Source organism: Calonectris borealis, chromosome 3 (genome assembly GCF_964195595.1).
Source record: "Calonectris borealis chromosome 3, bCalBor7.hap1.2, whole genome shotgun sequence".
Taxonomy (NCBI): domain Eukaryota; kingdom Metazoa; phylum Chordata; class Aves; order Procellariiformes; family Procellariidae; genus Calonectris; species Calonectris borealis.
Window position 1 is genome coordinate 8,557,999 of NC_134314.1, and position 24,153 is coordinate 8,582,151.

The 24,153-nt window shown below is 37.1% G+C and overlaps 1 protein-coding gene across 7 annotated transcripts in view; it reads left to right on the forward strand.

Annotated features, from left to right (window-relative positions):
- Positions 1-24,153, forward strand: part of ATAD2B (ATPase family AAA domain containing 2B) — a 79,289-nt gene that overhangs the window by 49,238 nt on the left and 5,898 nt on the right. For all 7 annotated transcript variants that reach the window (XM_075144966.1, XM_075144963.1, XM_075144964.1 and 4 more), the window contains 5 exons: positions 1,187-1,346; positions 5,834-5,956; positions 10,697-10,834; positions 21,575-22,270; positions 23,921-24,048. In XM_075144966.1, coding sequence (XP_075001067.1) covers positions 1,187-1,346; positions 5,834-5,956; positions 10,697-10,834; positions 21,575-22,270; positions 23,921-24,048 — 1,245 coding nt within the window. The remainder of the gene's footprint in view (positions 1-1,186; positions 1,347-5,833; positions 5,957-10,696; positions 10,835-21,574; positions 22,271-23,920; positions 24,049-24,153) is intronic.

Here is a 24,153-nt window from a genome sequence, read left to right on the forward strand (position 1 = left end):
CGAAGCCTGTGGCTTGGCTTTCCAGTCGCTGAACCAATTATCATCATGGTTCCATAGAGGGAGACAAAAAGAGAATTTTTGCCACTTTAATTTTCCGTCATAAATTTCAATGTGTATGTTTAAGGAATAAGGTGATAGGCTGCTGTCCACTGAAGTAATGCGTTAATGTTAGTTTATGTTGTAATATATTTTTGTATGAATGTCTACAGATACTTTATTAAAAAAAATTCTTACGGAGCCGTTATGGCTTGATTTGAATATGTATTTAACTCTTCAGTATTTTGGCAGCTACCATCATACATAGGTGATTTCAAAAGAAAAAATGCAATACTGTTTCTGAGGCTGCCAGTGTTTTTCATTGATTGTAATCTTAATCACATTGAAACATTCAAGTATAGCTTTTTTTTCCTTGAAGTAAATAACAAATGCATAGATTTTTTTTTTTTTGGTGAACTTTGTTACAGCAGCTGTGCTGATGCATTTGACTACCAAGCTTGAGCCCCTTATGGTACCATTAATTACATTAAATACTTTTTAGTGTACCCTAGTGGTTGCTCAATCTCCAGTTACGAGCTAAGCTCATAGTAAGCTGTGAACTCTGACACAAGGCTTTCACTTTAGACTGCCCTTCTGTACAATCAGTCGAATGTCTTCAATTGATAAAACCTGACTTTTTTTGTTGAACAAGTGATTGAAGGAACTATTCAATAGAAGATATTTAAAAGCTGATAATTTGGCTGCTCAGTTTAATGAGAACTTTACCTCCAAGGTGAACAAAATATACCTTCCCTAGTTTTTCCTAGGGTTTTGAGTTAGGCTGGTTGTTTTTGCCTTTCTAACCCAAAACAGTGTTATAACAGTATTAAAAAAAAAAAAAAAAATCAGTCTGAATAAAATTAAAAATACGTTTAGGTTAAAATGTTTTGCCTCAAAAATACCATTAAATTAATTTTGAAAGATAAATTGGTGAGCTACTGAAGAAGGAGCAGCTTTGGAAGTCCTGTGTTTTATTTAGTCTGATAAAACTTCCTTTTTCAACATAAAATTTGTTTAGAAATCAAAATGTTTAGTTAATTTATTAGAGCTAAGCATGTGGAATGAATAAGAGCATAAAGATGTGAAATTGGCAATGTTCAAATGGAATGCATATGGTCCTGTGTCATTTCTGTGTGCTATTTGTTTATAGGTTTCAGATTACCTTGAAGTTATCAAAGAGCCAATGGACCTATCAACAGTAATAACCAAAATTGATAAACACAACTACTTAACAGCCAAGGATTTCCTAACAGATATTGACCTGATCTGCAGCAATGCATTGGAGTACAATCCAGACAAAGATCCTGGAGGTAAGGACCTGCTTCGTTTTGGCCTACCTAAACCCATAAGCCTGGTATTTAGTCACATATTTGGTTACTCTTCAGGCATTTAAATAAACTGCATGCTGTGTGATAATTAGGATAAGCAAGTCCTAAGGGTCAGTGCTTTTAGTATTCTGAGGCATGTGGTGCACTGGGGGACATTATAAGAGCAGGAGAACTACAGCATTCAGAGCTGTTTTCTAATAAATGAGGTTTTGTAGTTCCTTTTCAAATTTGATATCTCCTTTTCAGTGAATAGACTTTGTATATGCAGGAAAACCTCAACGTAATTTGAAGAGCTCTGTAGGGAATCCTGCACACAATCTGGCAGTGGCCTGCTTTATTTCCGCATCGGCTTAGAACATGAAATTCACACACAGAAATTAAGAACTATGCATTTGGGGATAGAAATAAAACAGGATAAATCATAGAATCATAGAATGGTTTGGGTTGGAAGGGACCTTAAAGATCATCTAGTTCCAGCCCCTCTGCCATGGTCAAGGACACCTTCTACTAGACCAGCTCAAAGCCCCGTCTAACCTGGCCTTGAACGCTTCCAGGGAGGGGGCATCCACAGCTTCTCTGGGCAACCTGTTCCAGTGTCTCGCCACCCTCATAGTAATGAATTTCTTCCTTATATCTCATCTAAATCTACCCTCTTTCAGTTTAAAGCCTTTACCTCTTGTCCTGTCACTACATGACCTTGTAAAAACTCCCTCTCCAGCTTTCTTGTAGGACCCCTTCAGGTACTGGAAGGCAATAAGGTCTCCCCGGGGCCTTCTCTTCTCCAGGCTGAACAACCCCAACTCTCTCAGCCTGTCTTCATAGAAGAGGTGCTCCAGCCCTTTGATCATCTTTGTGGCCCTCCTCTGGCTTCTTTTGATGCAGCCCAGGCTATGGTTGGCCTTCTGGGCTGCAAGTGCATATTGCCCCGACCCATGTGCAGGACCTTGCACTTGGCCTTGTTGAACTTCATGAGGTTTGCATGGGCCTACCTCTCAAGCCTGTCAAGGTCCCTCTGGATGGCATCCCTTCCCTCCAGCATGTCGACCACACCACACAGCTTGGTGTCGTCAGTAAATTTGCTGAGGGTGCACTCAATCCCACTGTCTATGCCGCCGACAAAGATGTTAAACAGTGTCAGTCCCAGTATGGACCCCTGAGGAACACCACTGGTCTCCACTTGGACATCGAGCCGTTAATCGCAACTCTTTGAGTGCGACCATCCAGCCAATTCCTTATCCTTATCATCAGGCAAGGAAGTCAGTTGCAGCTCATTAGGAGAGATTAGAAGGTATTGTCTTGACAAAGTGTGATGGGATGCTTTCAATTAAAATGGAATTTGTAGATTGAAATGCATGTAAAAGCTGTTCACACTCAAAACTAGGGAAAGAACATCTTGTGTACTCTTCACTAGGGTCGCCTTATAGTGTATACTGCCAAAAGAAAGCCTTTCTATTGGCAGCTTCCAGAGTCACCAATAAAACAACAACAACAACAACAACAAAAGCACCCTTTTAATGTAGTTGTATTTAATATAAGTGATACTTGGAAATCTGGGTCCATCTGCAAATGTAGTCCAATGCATTAAAAAGTTTCTTATTAAATCTTGTGAAATCATTTTATCAGGTTAAAGCCTGATTTTCTGTATTTTTCTTGCTTCTCAAATTTTTGATTTTCTGAGGCATTTGCAAATGTCTCATGTGTGGACTAGATACAGTATAGTCTGGTCAAGTAGTTACGCTTGTTTTTCGCATTTGCCTTTTGAACACAGTGCTGGTTCATATCTGTAGAAAATAAACTTTATTTCTTCAATTTATAATGCATTTTGTTTCACAACTAAAAAAAATACATTGATAAAATACAGCAAAAGGTTTTCTGTCTTCTTGATAACATGCTTTTGAGGACTTCTAATGTGTAATTGATCTAATGAACTAATCAAAGCCCTTGATGGACACTTGGGATTCTGAGTGTCTCTGAAGAGCACCTGTTTAGAAGATGAGGACTGTGAGACATACCTCCTGCATGCGACTGACGTATGTTTGTGACTGGGCTTTGGGAAAAATTGGCATTAACGTACACCCTTTGTTCTCATTTTTAGGCTATTTGGATCTGTGGGCTTCATCATTTAATTAGAAAATGTAGTCTGAAGAGGTTTCTTAAGTTTTAGAGCAGGTGTTATGGGACTACAGACTTCTAAGGTCAGATCTGCTCAGGATCATAAACAACATGAGTCGCAGGTTCAGTGTGGCAGAAACATAAAATAGCAAAGACAGCTTTGGGAACATTTAGTGGCAGAAGTTTTCATTGAGCTTGTCCAAAGAGAAAGAATCTTAAGAAATATATGTAGGGAACCAAAATAGGGACATTTTAGTTTTTCCTGCTGTCAGGACTGAGCTGGGATAAATGGATCTGGCTATTTCTAGGTTAAGTTTTGGACTGAAGTTTCTCAGCATTGAGTAGATAGTGAAAGATAGTTCTGTCCTCTGCGTTGTCAACAATTGATGATGTGTTGCTTTTCTGGCATGCAAGAATTCTTGAGCCTTTGTGTGAATACACTGCTGAAACAGTACATCATGTCTATTCTGAGTAAGCATTACATGCATTCAGATGCCTTAACTGAATATTAACCTATAAACGCTCACATTCTTTAAAGCTGGGCATATATGCTTGCCTCTGCTTCATGCTTGAATTTGAAGAAGAATCATACTGTACCTGCTTTTGTCCTGTCGTTCAGTTGGAAAAGTAGTTGGAGTACGAGACTAGCTGGTTTTATATGCAGTACAGATATTCAAAACTGGCTGCTTTGCGAGTTTTTTCCTGGTACTTTGCTAGAAAATTTCATATAGGTTATATAGTAAGATAGGTTTTTTTTCTTTCCCTCCATTGTTTGACCAGGAAATGTTCTTAAAGGCATGGAAACATAACCGTTGTGTGTTAGACATAATAGTATTTGCCTCTTTGAAGCACTGCCTGTGGGAAAGTCTTGCCCATCACAGGATATGAGGAAAGTAGTAGTTCAATCAAATACTCTTGATTTTTCTTTTTTTTTTCCTCCCCCCCCCCCCCCCCCCCCCCCCCCCTTGTGAGGGCATCTTAAACTTTATTATCTGACCAGCTTTTTAAAGTCTAATACCGCAAAATTACGTCTGCAAAGAATGCAGTGTATTTTTTGTGACCGTAAAACATAATGCTTCACAAATATATGTGGGTAAAAATTTCTGGTTTCCAGTTGATTTAAGTGGCGGTAGATTTCCCCAGAAAACATATGTAGGGCTCATTTGAGCTGGATACTGGATATTCTTTTTCACTTAGCAGTTTTTCCAGCTGTAAAATTTGCTGTTTCTAGAATTATAAACCTTGTTCAATATATGTTCACTGATACTCTTAATTGTTGTCTTTGTGATTATTAAAACAGATTAAATCTGCTAATTGTATAATATGTTGTAGACATTAATGTTGATGTTCGCTGTTGAAGTACCTCCATCAGCTGGAAAAAGGAATTCAGTATGGATGAATTGACAAATTAAATATGTTTGTACTAACAGCAAACAATGAGTGTTGTAGGTTTCATTGAAAAGCAACATTCTAGATGTCAATTTTCTCCACATAGGGGCTTACTTAGTAAGTTACATTACTTTTCAAATTTCAACAGCATTGGAATAATTTCTTTTGTGTGTTTCAAAGGTATGGGAACTAGTCTTCTCTGAAAAAAATGTTTTTGCATGAGTCACATAGGCTTCCAGTGTGGGCAATATTTTTTGTCCTGTTCTCCAAATAGAGATGAAAATGTAGCAAACTTGAGGCTTGTTTCTTGCCAGTTTTTCTGAATGGTTTAAAATGAGAAATAGCTATTCAATATACAAGCAATAAAGTAATCTTTTAGCACAATTTTGAATTTTCTAGCAGTTGTTAAATAAAAATTAAGCAATAATTTATAGTTTAAAAAAAAAACGGGAGGAATATAAGCAAGCCAGGTCTACCTTACAGATTCAGGAGACGTACAGTATGATTTTGCAGGTAGTATAATTGTATGAATGTTCCTAGACCCCGGTGGGTAAATTAATTCCTGGACAAGTCTCTTGTTACTTTTGGGACTCTGCACTGTACTCCATTATACTGTGTAGACCTGCCTGTGGGAACTGGCTACACCTGCTGATTCTAGCAAGTTTCTAAGGATTGCAAGTTGATTTAGGTGTGTTCATCATTCACTGTTTGTATTTGTTTATAAATGCCACTGTTGATTAAAGTAACAATTTGTACTTCTGAAAACTCCTATATCTCTTAAATAGCTGGGTTGTGATTTTTGAGCATGCTATGATACCAATCCGTCTACGTTTTCATACATTTTGTAATATTTCCCAGTTACTTCTGTCTATATTGGTGTTGTAATGTACAATACAGAACAACATAGAAATGGTAAAGAATTTACATAATTGTGGTAAAATTAACAAGTGTGCTGTCCTGTTTTCTAGATAAAATAATCAGACATAGAGCTTGTACTTTGAAGGACACTGCTCATGCTATCATTGCTGCTGAACTGGATCCAGAATTTAATAAGATGTGTGAAGAAATCAAGGAAGCGAGAAGAAAAAGAGGTATATTTAACTTCATTTATCATAACACAACACCTATGCGATAGAAAACAGAATTTACAAATGTCCATATAAAAATTTAAATTTAAGTTGAAATACAGAATGCGTGTCAGACTCAGGCAGTGCATGTTAAAGGATGACTGGGCTTGAAACTTGTCGTACTTTTTCCAACTATGTGAGCTGGTCCAATAAGGCACCATCCTTCTTTACAAAAGAAGGATGCATTGCCTATTGGTACAAAAAGTATTGTAGAACATGGTGAAGAGAGAAATGTTGGGATTGCTGTACTAACTGAAGATGTGATGAAACCAGAGCTGATTCTAAAAATGCCATGTAATGCAGTGTAATAACAATTATGATTAGGGAGAACGGCATTTAAAACAGTGGATTTTCAGTTCACCCTGGTACGTGTGCAAGTGTGTATCACTTTTGGTGATAATCTTTTGATTTTTTGGATTAAGAAACAACTTATTACATCCACACTGAGGGGAGCATGATGTTGAAATTCTAATAGTCCAGAATCAGGAAATATAGCCCCCTACATTGGAGGACATCACTGACTTAGTTTTGCTTAAATTAGTGCAGTTGTTTTCAACTTGTAGTCCATAGACCTCCAAGTCTGTGGACAGCTTCTAAAGTGATGTCAAAAGGTAATCAAAAGCCCAAACGTACTGCCATTAGGGCTCTGTTTACATGAAAGATTCTGTACCTCCATAGAAAATTTTTGAAGGTCTGAAAATTGAAAAAGGTTGAAAATCACTGCACTATAACATTAGAACAAAATTTTATGCTGATTTAGGGATTACTGATTTCAGTAATTCCAACTTTACCTTGGCTAGTTGTTTCCTGCTTTGCCTCCTGCTTTGGTAAAAAACTGCGTTATTTGATGTCTAGGTTGAATTTGGCTGGTCTTAAGTTATAGCTGCTGGTTCTTGAAATAGTTCTGTCAGTAGATTGAAGACCCTTTATTAATAAATTTCTTTGAACTATGCAAGTATCTGTAGGCTTTCTCTTCTTCAGGTTAAAATGATACAGTTCCTTTTATTTAACGGTTGGACTCGATGATCTTAAAGGTCTTTTCCAACCTCAATGATTCTATGATCTTCCCATTCAGTCATGCATTTTTTTTTGTCTAATTCTGTACAAGCTTCCAATGTGTGTCTTGAGTTGTGGATAAGAGAACCAATTGTAATTCACTGTGGTTGTAAAATAGTATAATGCCTTCATTTCTCCTCTGTACTTTTCTAGAAGTATAAGAATATTCACAATTCTGGTCTTAGTGTCATGCTGAGAGCTATGCTCAGTTAATTATCCATTATGAGTCCCCCATGATTGTTAAAGGTTATTGCTTCCGAGATTAAATAACTGTTTGTAAGAGCTCTTTGTTACAGAGAGTGACTGTATAGCTTGTAAGTCCCTTCTTGCCTGTTTCCCAAGAGGTAACTGGAATGCTGCCCTTCTTTTTGTGGCAGTGACCAAGTAATATATATTTCTAGGGGTAAAACCTGCAGACCCTGTTGAAAGAGGTGGGTTTTCAGAAGTCATAATTAAGGCTGTTGGTGTCATGCAATGAACTTGTTAAATCAGGAAAAGAAGATACTATTGGTTTCAGATGCTGGTTAGTGGACCTTCAGATATAGGTAGGTGACTAGCAGTACCAGTTTGTGTGTGACAACAGCTCCCATACAACAATGGACAGATTTACATACAACAATGGACAGATTTCAAAGTGCATTCTGGGCATTGGCATGGAAACTGTTACAGTGTCACAGGTACCTGCAAGTCGCATTTCAAAGATGCTCATGCATTTGGACCACATTGTGGTTGTTTCAAGAACAAATGAGCTCTGCAGTTCGTCCAGCTGCAGAGTGTGGAAGGCTGAGATCACTTACTAGATGAGCAAGGACAGGAGATGTGGAATGCATGGAAGCAGCTTTGTTAGATTAAGCAATTATGAATGAAGAAAAATATATCAAGCTCTTGAGATCTGAGGAAACCTCATGCTGTAAGGCAAGCACAGGAGATTGTCCTAGCCCTGGAGCAGGAATTGTGTCAAAGATTGTGGTGTAGAACATCAAGAAGATGGCACTTCAGGCACATAGTCTTGGTACTGGTCATTGTAATGACTGCTGATCAACCTTGCCATTACTCTCATTTTGCTCTAGAGAATATGCTAGCAAGACAGCAGATCAGCAAAATCACAGTGCATCTGTTGGTCTAGACTTTGACATGTACCCTGTTTTGGAACATTTTGCACGAGGGACGACGAAGGCCTATACTTGCATTTTCTTCTTTTGATTGGATGTCCACAAGGTTATTAAGGGATTTCTGGTTTCTTCTTTGGATTGATTATCAGATGGTCAGGTATAGAAGTGATCCTCACATCCTCCTTCTTCCCCTCTGCTTCATAATAAGAGTATATTTTGAAATAATGGAACGTTTCAATGAGGAAATACTTGAGGAAAACTCTGTAAGCAGTGTAAACGATGCCTTTTGCTGTCCAAAAGCTTTTGTGCAACTGGTCACTTAAATGCAAGGGTGGTTGCTCATACCAGGCTCTTTGCCTGAGTGGAGCTACTCGATGAAATCATGCTGAATTGGGCAGCCAGCCTTGTTGCCTGACCAATGTATGAGATAAAGTGGTGGGGAATTGGACCCTTAAGTACTTCTTTTTAGTATCAACAAGAGATGTCCAAGCAAGGCCTTAAATGAATGTCGAGACTGAAGTCACAGTGAGGATGCCTCACTGTATGATGCGCAGCAAGCATTTCTTCAGCTCAGAATACCCTAAGCTTCTCTTTTCATCTTCCTTTAAAAGTGCCAGACTGGCATGTATACACTCTGATGGGGGAAAAAAAACACCATTCAGTGTCCACATTTCTCTGCGTATATGTCAGGACTCAGCTTGATAAAGGAGCCTACCTTCAAGCCCTACCAGAGTTAAAATTCTTAGCTTGCCAACAGCACTCCCGTGAAAGAAGGGCAATAATGCAAACAGTGGGACTATGGGGAAAAAAGTCCAGGTCATGAAAATCTGCTAGTGGTTCTTGGACTGAATATAAAACTTGTATTAATACCTGCTAAGAAGAGGTCAAGGTGGTGTTGCAGGCACAGATCGAGACAGAGTGGGTGGCTGTGGCCATCAGAAAGGAAATTTGTCTTCTGACAAAAAGAACATGCCCTGTACTCGGTTAGATCTTGGCCAACATTTTCTTGGCTACATTTGGAAAGACTTCAACATTCAACATGACATTTCGATGGAATCAAGCAAGCTGATCTGCATGAGGCTTCTAATAGATTCTCTGGAAATGTTATCAAGTGTTTCTGTCTAGAATCACAGAGGAGTCTGGAAGGCAAGTGACACATACTGTAGGCTTTTTAATCTTCACCCAGTTGAAAAGCCATTGATTTTTCTGAATTGTGCCGTGTATTAGCTCGTAATTTATTTCCAGGATACTGAAGATGAGGGTTAAGGCTAAAAAGCTCCATATCCATTTTCTTCACAATTCTCTTGGCAAGTTATTTAGCAATCTTACATAGTTTTAAAATGGAAGGTATTTTCTACATCTCTTTCTTTTTCTACAACTTTTCTGTTTTTTGACAGATATGCCATTTTTATTTAGTACTGAGACTGTTGACCAATCTCAAAAGAAGTACTGCATGATAAACTGTATAATAAAATTAGTGTCTAGAAGTTAAACTAGAATTTCTTGTTCTTGTATTACTGAAATGAGGTGCTGTTGTTGAAAGATGGTAAATTTAAGGATAACTTCTAAGTTGGTAAATTAGGAACAATATATGCTAGATGATTGGAATTTGCAGCTTCTTGTTGAAACCAGCAGGTTACAAGGTAGAAGTGGTGGATGTTTTGAGTAATGAAATATGTTTGATATGCGGTTTAAAATATTTGTAATGGTACCTAGAAACTTATGCTGTAACTATTGTTAGGTGAGAGTTCCTTTGTGAATCTTTTAATTTCTGCGTCCATCAGTTTTAGAGCTTCTTGTAAGCTCTTGATCACTTGGTTCTGGTTACTACTGGAGACGTGGTATGACATTTTGAAGACTGTTTTAGTGGATGGATAGGAAATTCTAGTTCACAAATATGAAACATCAGAGATTCATTTATGTCTTTAAAATGTGCTTAACCAGTATGAAAATTTGCATTTTTAGAATTTAATTAAAAACCCTATGAAATAGTAGAAGCTGTGAGATGAACTTATTACAGAAAGCAAACCAGACTTTTTGTTAAAAGCAGAATCGCATTTTCTTAATCTAAGAGCTCATATTGACTCTGAAATGGATCCATTTTACATAACGTAGATCATGGTGACAATAGAAGGTTCTTATTAAGATACTCTTTTTGATATGGCATACAGTGCCGTTATGAATTGCCACTTACTTTAGATCATTGTTTAAAATTAGGAAAAATTGAAAGTGTCAATAAGAATTTGCTTTATAGAGCAAATACGGATAGAAGAGTGCAATCTTTGGGGACCCAACTGTGAGAGAGAGTCATATTTTTCTAAGCTGTCAGAGCTGACAGTTTTAAGATCATGCAGCCAGTAAGTTATTTTGTCAGTAGAAAACAAATATTCTTGATTCTAATCTTTGTTTTGCATGTCCAGCTAAATATTAATTGATGTGTTCTTATTGCAGCACAATATTCCAAGTTTCTTTTTAAATTCAATAGTTCTATGCAGCTTGGTTTATTTAAATAGGTATGGTTATCTTCTGTATGCAGGCTTATCAGTAACAGCAGAACAAATAAATCCTCATGGTTCCACTGTACGGAAAACAGAAGCTAGAGTTGAAGAGGCTTTTCGGAACAAACAAAAACCCACAATGGCGGTGTGGCCCAACTCTGCGAATAAGTGTGCATGTGAGTACCTTGGGTGATAATTGTGCAAAATTAGAGGCACTTCCAATGGCAAACATTTCAAATGTGTCTGTTCTATTGTTTACTGATTATTTCCAGAAGTAATTTTAGGCATGAAACATTTAGAACTTCAGGAAATACTCTTTTTCTGACTACACGAAATCTCTGCCCAAGAAGTTGTAAAGAAGCAGGATTTCTGTTTTTGTGATAAAGGATAACTGTTTTTCTGATATAATACAAGTATTACATTTTTCTTTGTAAAAGACTGTTTTCAGTATAAGACAACTCTGATCCAATGAGAAGATCACTTTTATCTGTTTGATAAGTGTTAAGATTTGTTTACTCTGTGTGTGTATTCACAGGTACGTACCTACACGTTGCTTCATACTCTCTCACATGCACTATAGTTACTCACTTCCGATCTTCAGTACATACAGTATCATGCTAAAAGTCAGAAAAGAGATTACAGATTTAACTCTATTTTCCTTTATGGCACCTGGTTTTCAATAGTCAGTACCCATTACTGGAGGATTTTAAGATGCTCTCGCTGCAGCCTACTGGATTAGTCCAATTAATTGATCAAAATCTCTAGATTTGTGAGGAGTGACTGTTTAACTGTGGTGAGGTAATCAGAGGCACTGCTAATTATTTTTAAGAGGTAAGTTGATTAGAACAGGTAAATACACAACAGATATTTTTGTTACAAACAAAATAGACTATACGAGAAAGTGAGTATGAGGGATATACTGATAGTTGTGCATGGCTTTCCTACTGAAGATGTGGAATCCATTATTAATATATTATTAATAGCATTATCAATTATTGCTTAATAGGCAAACTGATAGATTGGAGCTGACAGATTTTCACTGGTCTTTGTGCTCTCCTTCATGGTGCTTTTCCTTGATGAGAAAGATTTTCTAGGCATGGTGATAACTGCCCAGAGATGAACATTGTTTATATATGAATGATAGTGTTGATGTCAAATAGTTTAATTAATTAGAGGTGTATGGTTTTATTTCCTTAAGCTGTAATTTCTTCCGTTAAAGGAATTAAAGTCAATCATACAGAGTTATGGCTTGAATAAATTGTTATATAATAAATTGATGATGTGGATCCAAGCTGTTCTTCATTCATTTGGCAGCTTGTGCAAAAACAAAGAGAGGAGGGAAAGGATTCTCAATTTTTTTTTTAAGTTTCTGATGAAATCCAAGGTGGAGATTCTCACTCTGGCTTATCTACAAGGCCCTTTCCAGGCTCTGCATGCCGTGCAGCAGACAGTAGGGTTTATAGACCTCCAAGCTGGACGTCTCTTGGGAAGAGAGATAGCCATTACTGGTGACTTGAGTAAAAAGAAGCTCTGGTACCTCTGCTCTCATCTCCATCTAATGTTGTGGATGCAGTGGCAGTCGTTTGAAAACTAGAGCCATCAACTGAAGGAAACTGCCAGCGTTTCTGTGTGTAAACAAAAAAAAAGTTAGTGTTAAGGCACCGTTCCTGCTAGTATTTTGGTGATTTAGGCTGGAAGGCAAGAAAATTTGTGGCTTAATGGGACTATGATCAAATGAAAATCTGCCTTTGAACGCTGAGTCTGGGAAAGGTAGCTAGTCCAGGAGAGATGCGATGCATCTAGTAATCAAGAGAGAGAACCAGGAATTGATGAGCAATCGGAAATCTGCAGAAGGAATTCAACTAGTACATGGGCACACTTAAAGATTGATGCAGTAAGTTCAGCAGAGACTAGAAACTAGGAAGAGATACAGTCTTAGGAAGGGCATTTGGAGGAAGGAGCTGGAGTAAAGTGAGAGCAGAACTGAGCAGATTGTAGGGAGCTCGTATAGCAGCAAATTATATGGTGGATTGTGATTGTATAAATGGAAGAAAAGTTTAGAGAAGGGATTTCTGAACAGAGATGATTTTAGAGGTAGAGTGGAAATTTTTTCATGGTCAAGACCTAAGATTTTTTTTTTTTTTTAAGATTAAAATGTATTACACAAGCAGAATAACAAGGACAATGATTCATGTATTTTAATGACACAGGATAAAAACTGTACTTTCCAATTAATAATTCTGAAAATCTTCCATTTTTTCCTGCTATTTGAACTTGAATTAATTTTTTTCCTTAAATAAATCTATGGAAAAAATCACCAATCATAACTTTATTTTCCTGATTAAATTAATGTTTTAGGAGCTTTGTTTACAATATTTTAGAAAATAGCTGCAAAAAGGTCAATTCAGATGAAACACTTGAGAACCCTAAAGGAAATTATTGTCAAGCATCTTCTCTATAACCAGAGCAGACTACAGACAGGGCAGCAGCCTTCCCCAGTTTAAAGGCCTGTTTACTATTCAGGGCTAGTACAATAGAGAACGGGAGTTAGTTTATCATGTTTTGGTTTGTTTTCTGAGGAAATGTATTTTGTATGAAACTTTATTTAGTTTTTTAGTTACCTATTATTTTTGATTTATTTAATCTTTCTAATGTATTTGATTTTTTTTTTAAATTTTGATTAGACTGGACGGGCTATCAGAAATGTGGCACAAAATAGTTGTTCTATTTGAAGGCATAGTGATATGTGTTCCTGAGTTAGATTTAAACTGGAACTTCCATTTCTCTTGTTGAAGGTACACCTGTGGTGGATGGTGTATCACAGTATAGATGAGCTTTGAAAGTATTGCATTACTAGAAATTGCTGAAAATCCATTTGGGAGGGTTCTGCCACAGATAATTTAAAATATTTCCATATTGACTGTGTATTTTGAGAAAAGCGCAAGTGTTCTGGTGGGAACTTGGAATGGGACATAGGTCAAAAGCATGATGTAAGTAGTTGTATGATCACAAAATTGCTGTGGTTGGAAGGAACCTCTGGAGATCATCTAGTCTGCTCAGAGCTGGTTGCTCAAGGCTGTGTCCAGTTGTGTTTTGAATATCTCCAAGAATGGAGGCTCCTGGGAAACCTCTTCTAGTGCTTGGCCACTCTCACAGTAATTTCTTTTTCTTAATTTTGAATTGCATGTCTTGTATTTCAATCGGTGCCCATTACCTGCCGTCACTGAGCACTGATGAGAAGGCTCTCGTTTCTCCTTTGTATGCACATGTGTGGAAAAGGAAACTACTAGCAATGTGTAGTTTGCTGTGTCTGGTAAATTAATCATTGCTAAGTGGTTTAGATACATGTTAGCGCATAAAACATTAGCATCTCTTTAATTATTGGGATGCTGTATAGTAAAACTTTTGTCTTACTGCTCTATTTTGCCAGTAGATGGAGTATGTTGCATATTATTTTACTGTCTTGCAGTTGCTTCCTTTAGTGTTACATATAAATAAACTGTATGGGGAAGATTTGGCTTTACATTCTTATCTTTTCTTGCAGCATTTAACAATAACGTATTGTAGTGATAGACTGCAGATTTTATGTTTTCTTCATAGAGAAGATGTCTTTTATGCTGTATGATAAATATGATAGCTGTGAAATGGCATTTGGAGCAAATAAGAAAATTAAAATATTTTGTGTTATGTGAAGTATTAAAAATACAAGTTTTATAGAAAAGTCATTTTATGAAATATGAAGTAAACACACTGCTAACTTTTCCCAATAATTGAAGTGATTAGCGGTCTCTATAGAAAGAACTGTAGGGAGATCAATCAAGGATATAAAAAACCGCTGCGGAAAATGTAGTTCCTAAATAAATAATATTTTGTGCACCTTTTTGTGGTGTTTTTTTGTTGTTGTTGTTGTTTTTGTTTGTGGGGTTTTTTTTCCCCTCTAATTGGTAATCTTTGCTATGATACGAAACTATGTGTTTCTGCTTTATAATGGAAAGGAGGTTTTGTTTTGGCAGGAGTATTTTTAAAAAAGATTTTTAGAAAGAACAGGTATTTTGTTTATAACCTTTCGCAGAAACCGTTTTATTCTCAGTCTTTGTCTGATTTTCATCTGTTTAGTCTTTCTTCGACCTCTCTGATACAGTGGTGTCAGTGATCGCAGTACTTCAGGCATTTATATGACTACAGTAATACTTTATCAAAGTACATAGCATGCCAGATGCCATATGGTTTTTATTACTTTAACTATTTTCTGCCTTTTGGTGGACTGGTTTTGAATTTGGGTTCAGAATTTGGATACTGGCATGTTAACAGTCATCCAGATGCTAACATCAAAATCCTGGTAGCTGCTGCTGTTTACAAATCCTACACTTGCTGCTCTCCTCCTGCTCTCCGGAAAAGGGATTTGACTTGGATTAATTCTCACTTGAGATAGAGGCAAGTACTGTAACTTGAAAAACACCATTAAGAATTATTTTCTGGAATTTGAGGACATCTTTACTCAGAGCTGAGACAACTGTCTCTCTCTGTTTCTTTATCATTTTGTTCTGGGTAGTGTAGGAGTTGGCATTCTGAATGAGAGTTGTTTGATCTCCTGTATCTGATGCTGGCTTCAACCAGATGCTTTAAAAGGAAGTTGCAAACATTTGAGAAATAAATCTTTTTTTCATGCCTAATTTTGAAGGAAATACGAACTTAGCTGACTCTGAGTTGGCTAACAGTTCTTTTAAAACCCATAGGTTTTGTAATTCTTCTAATTTAAAATGCCATTTAGTGAATTTGTGGGAGTTCTAATAAATCCTGACTGCCTGTTCTTTTTTGGGATCCCATCAAACTTTTGGACTCAGTGATATCTAGTGGCAAAGAAATTTTCTTTCATCACTGTTGAATACCTGCCTCTTGAATTAATCAAATGTCTTTTTTCTCTGACAGAGGGCAAAGAGGGTCCTACAATTAGCTAAGTGACTTTTTTTATATTCTCTTGTTTTTCATCTCCTTCCCAGCTCAGTAACGCAGTATTGCTCAGCCTCTCTTAAGGTTTTCCTGAAAGCATTATCACCACCTTTCTTATACACGTGGTAAAAAGAGAGAATTTTTAGAAAAAGTTTTTTCAACGAGTTCTTCTAAAATATTTCTTTCCCCCCCAAGTGGTATGCACAAGTGATGTAATAAAAGACAGTTTTCAGACCTTTTAGATGTATCTTACTCCTTCCTCCCCTTTGAAAACTGTGGCAATGTTTGCTTTAAATTGTTTAAAGACTTGGTGTAAAGTTTTTGTCTGCAGAAGTTGTTGGTTTTCTTGTGTTTGTTACCTATTTCTTAACTTCAGTTTTCTTTTTTTTTTCCCTAATGTTGCCTCCTTGACACGGAAACCAACCAGCAGCCATGAGCCTTTCTGATATGTGATATAAATGAATGTTGTAAACTCTATTGGATGTGATTTTAATTAGAGTGGGAGCCTCTTCTCTGCTTGCGAAGTTGCAGGAGAACCTTCTGTTTGTTCGTGGCTCTCTTGCAGCAGGGAAGGTGTCATTCAGTAGTCCTGAAGAGCCAACTGAATGTACCAAAAATGTATATAACTATAATAGTTGCTGTTGTACAAAGCTACTCAGCAGAGGAAAATAAGCAGATCTATAGAGGTGGAAAGTCTGAAACTGATGTCCACAGGTGATATTAATCTGATTGTCTCTTCTCTTGACTTCATTTTTCTCTTTAATTTTCCTATGTGACTGTCTTGTCATATATTTTACTAACATAATTACTCTGGTTTCATGTAAATTATATTTTTAGCTTGGTTTCCCAAGAAAATAATACCGTGCTGTCTGTCCATCTCTGCTCCCCTAATAACTTCCGAATCATTTAGCCAGGTTCAGACAGACTTGACAGGAGTTGAGGGCTGAAAGACTAGATTCCTGCAGATTTTGTGAAAATTGGTAGCTGGATAATTCTACGCACCTATTGAAGGAAAAGGCTATAGATTGAAAATGGTAGTTACCTGTTCTGCCTGGCCTTGTTAGTTGATCAATTAAAACATTATATTGGCCAGGCGTGGCATGCACACCTCAGACGTGGTGTATCTTGTCCTGTTCAGCTGGGGTGGGGAGGAACAGAAGATACTGGGAGAGTTTTGTGAGAAATACTGGGAAGAGCTTGAGTTGAGAGCATTAGAGGAGGTGGTAGGGGAAGGCAGTTGACTAGGGGAGAAAATGCTGGGGATACTGCAGCCAAGATATTTTTTTTTTTTTTTAATTTGAAACAGGCTTCATTTTCTTATGGAACTTGACTCCGCCTTGTTGAGAAGTGCCAAGGTTCTTCAAGTATTTGTTAACATAAACGGTTATATATGCTGATGAAGATCATAAATATGTTAAAGTTGTTGCATACAGTTTTTTTAATGTGTTTGTCAGGTCTGTGCCTTCCATCTAGATGAAGAAAATGACATTTCTTTATAGGGGTTAGTTTTGCAGTCACCTCAAGCTGGTCAAATTGCAGGTTACTACTAAAGGTGCTGTCTTGCCTTTTCACTGGTTGCATATTCCCACCATCTCCCCTGTGCCAGCACCGTCACTCATGAGTTGGAAAGCTCAGTTGGGGAACTGAAGATGTTGAAAACTAACCCAGAAAAAAACCCATAACATTTCAGACGGATTTAGTTCCCTTATCTGTTTTACTGCAGGAACAGTAGTGCCGGCACAAATGAGGTAGTGGAAATGCTATAACTGGCTTTGGAGGGAGAAATGGCTTTGTCTGTTAGTGGAAGCTGGCACCTCATTTTGCTTTTCAAGCCATTGTGGAACTGTGCTCTGTTCTTTCTTGCTGCTTATCTCTGACTGCAGTTTGGGACTTTGTGACTAAAATCTCCAGAGACTTTCAATTGGACTATTCAGTGCCCCTTGGTAAGGAATGTGGAGCTACTGGAAGCAGCTAAATTACTGTGGGATGTATAGATATCCTGGATGCTGCATAAGAGCACAAATTTCTGGTAATAAGTGCTTTCTCAAGGCTTTGAGTTCCTTTACACACAAGACATCAGAAAGAAGTTTAGGGTTTTGATCATGGAATAAAAACTTGAAACACGTGCATTGCTTCAGGTGGTTCTTCATGATACTGCAGACACAAAATCTAGATCCATGGTGATCTTGCTTGCCATGAGAATCTCCTTTGGATTTTTATCCCCAGTAATTCTTCATGAAATAAAGGTAAAAACAGAGAATCTACTGTTCGATGGATTTTTATCATTTAATGACAGAGGATTCACATTCTCTGATGGACTTCTAAGCAGTGCAGAGGCATATAAGGGTCTTCTTTTCTGCAGCATAAAGTGAACTTGTTAGCCTTCACTAATACTGTACTGCACCCAATATACTGTAGTAGTCAAACTACAGAAATTTCAGGAGAAAAATATCTGCTTTGACTGCTACATCTTCTCATTAGAGTTCCTCCACATTAAGGCAAGCAGTCTTGCTTGTTAATGATTGACAATCTTTGAATCTTCTAATTATATCTGCTTCCTTTTCCAACTGTTAACTTTATTTCTACATAGTCTGCAGTTCTGTCACTGTACTGCTGGATTTGAGGGACAGCAACCGCATATACCTCAACTTTGAAGCTTCAGTACCATTCACCCATGTTTTTGAGATCTGTTTTCCTGAGACCATACTAAACAGAAAGGTGACAATTACCTCTAGATCTTGCAGAAATAGTTCAGAAATGTGGGAAGGATTTGAGATTTTTTTTTTTTGGTGGTGTTTTGGTTTTTTTGACCTTCACTGAGGTCATGAAAATGATGTGGGCAGTTTTGTGTTAAATTCAAATGAGAGATTTAGGTGGATTTATGAAGGCCTGAGGAGACAAGTCTTCAGTGGTTGGCATGGAAGGGGTTGAAAGCAGGAAGGCTTTTGTTTGAATGACAGGGTGAAAAAGTTGATTCTTAGAAGGGACAAAAAGAATCGGGATTTTAGAAGTGTTGGTCACCTGTTGCTTACAGGTCTGGGTGGCTCAGGTGATGATGGTAGTGCCTTGAAATAAGAACTGGTAAGAGTCTGGGAGGGAAAAGCTTTAGCATTAACTGAGTTCTATTGACTAAATGTGGGTGAAAACCCGAAGTAGCTAGATTACTGCTTTTGTCAGTACAAAGACTATTAAATGTTAGGAGGGCATGTTCTGCAGTATCTGGCAATGAAATGCTGTTCTTTCCTAATTCTCAGGAGTTGGTTGGAGGTATCAATTTTTTTTTTTAATATTGTGACATAACACCAGTTTTATAACTACAGCAGTGTTTCAACCAAAGCTCTGTTTTGTGTGCATACTTTGATGAGGTAGCTGAAAAATTTCCTGCATTTACTGGTTTTGATGCAGTGTAAACCTCAGAATTCCTGGGAGGACATCTTCTGCGGCACTTCTTGTGGTTGCTTTGTCCTAATTAAAAACAGCAATAAAAACCAACATGCACAACGTATGTTCGAATAGTACTGCATGAGAGAGAGAGAGCGCTAGACTTGCTGACTGTCATTTAGGAAGACTTGAAATTTAATGAAATGTGCAATACAAGGATTAATTCCATTTTACTGTAATGTGTTTTCTCCCACACTTAGGAATTTTAGGAATGTACCTGTGTGTTTAGGCAAATTATGGGTTCTCATAGGGTGGACAAAACAGATACACTAATTTTGGGCATATTTAAAGTACAATTCATTGATATAATAAATGTCAAATATATTTGACGTTATATCTGACTCTTACAGCAAAGTCAGCCTAAAAAGCCAAAATCAGTGTATCTTTAAAAATCTCAACTTTCTTACTAATTTATACACATTAGGATATATTAAATTTCCTTTAAAAGACTTTTACTCCACTTCTGTGTTTTATTTACCCATCTTTGGAGTTGATCTGAGGCTAAACCCATTGCCTAATAGGGGATTTTTTTTGTCTGTAAGTTTATATCTCCCTGTTTAATTTCAGATTTGCTGCTTCTGTTATTAATGAAAATATCTTGCACAATCTAGGGAAAGATTACATGAGCTCCTGAAAAGTTATGTGAATAGGTTGTAGTTTGTCATCAATAAAACAGTGACACTGACTGTAGAAGCCGCTATCAAATCTACAAAATAGCAGGAGAAAGGGGATTTTTTCCTCAAATCTTACAGGTCTCCATAAGGATTATTTGTAACAATAAATACACATTCCAAATGAGACTATGTTTTTATTGCAATGTGATTGTATCTTTAGATAAATCTTAACCTTTTAGCTTTAAAGTTATTCCTAATGTAGTGGTTAAACTACCTGCTTACATACACCACTCATGGGGAGGAAATTCTGAAGTACGACTGTGATTCTCTGAGCTTCTGTAAATTAATTCTCCACACTTGTACCTGCATAGTGCTTGCATCTTCAAAGCAAGATCTTTGTAACTCAGTGTGAGGTTGGCAGACACAGATCTAGGACTTAATACCCCATAAATCAAAGCAACCTGCAAATACCAAGAACGTTATGGAGGTACTCAACATAGGAGTTCGTTTTGAAATGGAAGAAAATTTGTTAACCTCTGCTAACTATTGGCTGTGATTTTCAGTTATAATTACTTGGCCGCAACTTCAGTAATTTTGCAAAAATATGAGCAGTCTGCATCATTACTTGAATTTGATTGTAGAAGTTTCAGTTTTTCCCAATCTCTTCCTTAGTCTGCTGAGCTGTGTCTTGTTAGTGCACTTGAAAAGGACGTTGACAATAGTATTAGGTTTGAATGGTCTTCCTTCTGTATTTGCTGATCATATTGCCCCAAAACCTCTTTTAGGTTGGTGCCTTAGTTGTATCTCACTGCAAATAGGTTAGTAAAAAAAATGCCTTTTATTATGTGATTTTTTCAAAGGCAGAGAAAGTACAAATAAGAAATAGGAAAAATGAAAAAGTAAGGATGCAGAAGTAATGAAAAAAGGATCACATGCCCATGTTGCTTCAAGTTGAATTGCATGATATGGAGGGAAGGCATTGGTGATGAGGCTAGTTTAAGGATCTATGCTTCCCTTTCTGCTTACAGACTTACTGCATAAATGCAGGTGTTTGTGAGGTCTTGCTGTAGACAGGTTGCTAAATGGTCCAGGTCTAAAGCAAAGATCCTCATTTTTTAAAACCACATTTTGTGAATGCAGTGAACTTGAGTACAGAGGTGGGAATGAATGGAAGATTAAGGAGATTTAGAAGATGTCTTTGAATTGACAATGGACATAAATTGAAATGAGAGGTGCTGACTGGATATAGGGCAAAAAGCCTTTTCACTGTTCTGACAATGATGCATTGGTACGGGATGCCCATGAAGGTCATTTAATCTGCATCCATGGAGTTTTTCAATACACGGCTGGATAAAGCCCTGAGCAACGTGGTCTGCCCTCATAGCTGACCCTGTTTTGAGTAATAGGTTGGACCAGAGACTTCCTGATGTCCCTTCCAACCTGAATTATTCTATGAATCCATGGTTTGCACTTCCATTTGTTTCGTTGTATAATGAATTCAAATAGCTGAGGGTCTAAAAACGGAAAATGAGAATAACTGTCTTTAGAGTCTGCGTTACCCAAATGAGAATGACTGAGTTCTGCGTCACTGCTTAGCTGTTTTCTTTTAGTATTTTACCTACGAAGGGGTATATATAAAATACATTAAGTAGGAAAGGCTAGCAAGTCTTCCTTGTTTCCATAGTTTAGAGTAGGAATTGTGTACACAACTGAGTGTTCACTCCCTATACTTCTAGAAGTCCTTGGTTACCTGTAATTTGCTCACATTGAAATCAACAGACAGCTTGCTTTTTCCTTGAAATGTGAACACATTTGATTGCCTCAGACATTACAGCATATTCTAATACCGTAGTCTGTTTACTGAGGGGTACCTGCGCATCTAAATGTTTCTTTTTTTCATTATAATTCAAGTTCGAATAAGGAGAAAATCAAGACGGCGTTCACAGTGGGGCAAAGGCATTATTAAGAAGAGGAAAGTCAATAATTTAAAGAAAGATGAAGATGATGCAAAGTTTGCTGATGATGAAAATCATGGAGAGGACAGTAAATTGCTGGAAAACGGAGAGCTAGAGATCAGCACTGACTGCATTGAGGAGAATGGGGAGGAAACAGGAGATCTCTCTATGACAAATGATGAATCCTCTTGTGATATTATGGATATAGATGCAGAGCAGAGGCTTAACAATGGGACATCAGGAAAGGAAAACAATTTTGCATCCACGGAAGAAGAGAGCTCAAATGAATCTCTGTTAATAACAGACAGTGTTACCCTGAGTGCTGAAAAGGAATTAAGGAAGGACTCTACATCGAAAGGGGACTGTGTGAATGGAGAGACATCTGTACACAGCTCAGAGGGTGTACCTGTTCCAGCGTGTCATAACGGTAAAGCGGAATCAGTTGATGCTGTTTCACCCTGTGACAACAGCGATGGGTCTAGTAACAAGCAAAAATCTTCATCTGAATATCAGCCAAAGGAGAAAACGGAAGCTTCCAGTGAAAGTCAAGGAGCTGATCTAGTGAAAGCTGAGTTACCACATTGCAGCAATAATGAAAAAACACTACAGAGCACAGACATTGAAACTAAAGATGCTGAAGCAGATAAAGAAGGTATAGCTTGTTTTCAATGTTTCTGTCCTTACCTTAGTGTCCAACTTAATATGTGTATATTTTTAATGGTAATATCTTACGTTACCATTATTATTATAGGATAATATTTTATTAACTGCTGTCTATTTATTTGAAACTTTTAGTATGCTTACAACATTAATTCCACACAGATAAATTAGAAGTCCATCCTTGACTTGCTGTAACGTTATCTTAGGCAAGTAAATGTATCTCCATGCTTACACTATTCTGCTTATTTTTGTAGGCTTTATGGGAAATATTGTAAATACTGAGATAACATTTAAACAATAATTAAAAATTTAAAAGATATTATCAATGCAGATAAATATATGTTTTGGTCTATATGTTCTATCTGATACATATTTCAATCTATATGATATATTTTGACTTGTTTTGTTAGAGATTTATGATGAAAGTATCATTGACATCAGGTGAAAGACCATAGTAATACAGAAGGTATTCCTTCAAAAACATTTGCTCATAGCAAAAGTTAAAGCAATTTAGCTCATAGCAAAAGCCAGATAAACCGTTGTTTATCTATTGGAGAAGGTATCTGGCTTTGGAGTTACAGTCAACACAGTAACAGTGCAGCAAAAAGATAGGAGAAGGGAAATCCTGGTGGTGCATAAAAGAAGGGGCCACGTCCTTTGAAGACGAGCCATAGTTTCCTTGGGGAAGAGAAATAAAAGCCTTGTGCATGATTGCCTTTTTAATTAGCTTCTCAGAATTATCTAAAAGAATGAAATCTTTACTTCAAAAGTTAGCGCTGAGATTTACAAAGTGAATGAGCTTTAATGAGAGATCTGAATTATGAGAATATCACTATATACATGTTGGCTGTGTTTGTACATAAATATTTTCTCTAAGGGTAAGGAGGATAGTAGAAGAAAGGTCCTAAGACTATCAGAAGAGGAGTATGATGCATGTTAAGAGCCTTTACATTTCTAGATTTAGTAGTTGGAATTTTGTATACATTAAGGATGATTATAGTAACAAGGAGTCCTCAAAAAAAAAGGCATTTTAAATAGTTGGGGAGGAGAAAAACAGTGAATGAGTGTAGGGAGAGATCAGGAGATGTAAAAATACTTTGTTCTCCACAACAGGATTGGACAGCAGCTTTAATACAGAGGTGGAAGAAAACAGAAATGTGTCACAAAAATATGAAGTTTCAGAAGTAGAGCAGATGTTCGAATTACCGTGGTGATGAAGACATGGGATGCTTTGGAGAGAAAAATTGAGGATTTGATTCACTTAGGCAGAAAGATTTTGAGCGTTATCTTAATATCTGAATTTCACTTAGAAGCTGCATAATTTGACGTTGCTGAGTAAAAGTGATACAGTGGAAAAACTGTGGAAAACAGTGGAAAACAGTGACATTCAGTTTTCTGTTGGGACTTTGGAGTTCAGTTTTAAAGATGAACACACAGTTTCACATGTGTTTTCTGAACTGTGGTTTTGTGCACCTATAAACATTCAGAGTTCTGCAAAGCTGATGAATAATGTGCACTGCTACAATCGTGCTTGTTTGGTTCAAAAAACCTCAACAAACCAAACAAGCAAAATCAAACCAAAGTGAAGAAACAAGCTGTTCATTTTGAGAGACAGTGCTGATAATTGTTTTTCAAATTACAGGTATATTCAGAAGCAAGAAAACACGAAAAGTTGCTATGGAACAGTCAAAGCCCACAAGTTTGGAGCATGTCCCAGAGGAACCATCGGATCCCTTACCCTCTGTAGTTGTTGACCATGACAGACTAAAGGTAATGGAACTGAAAAATGAGTTGAACTGTTAATGAAACTGTCCATGAAAAATGCTTTCTTTCTCTCTTATGAAGCAACATTTCCTTTATTTTTGACTGCAAACA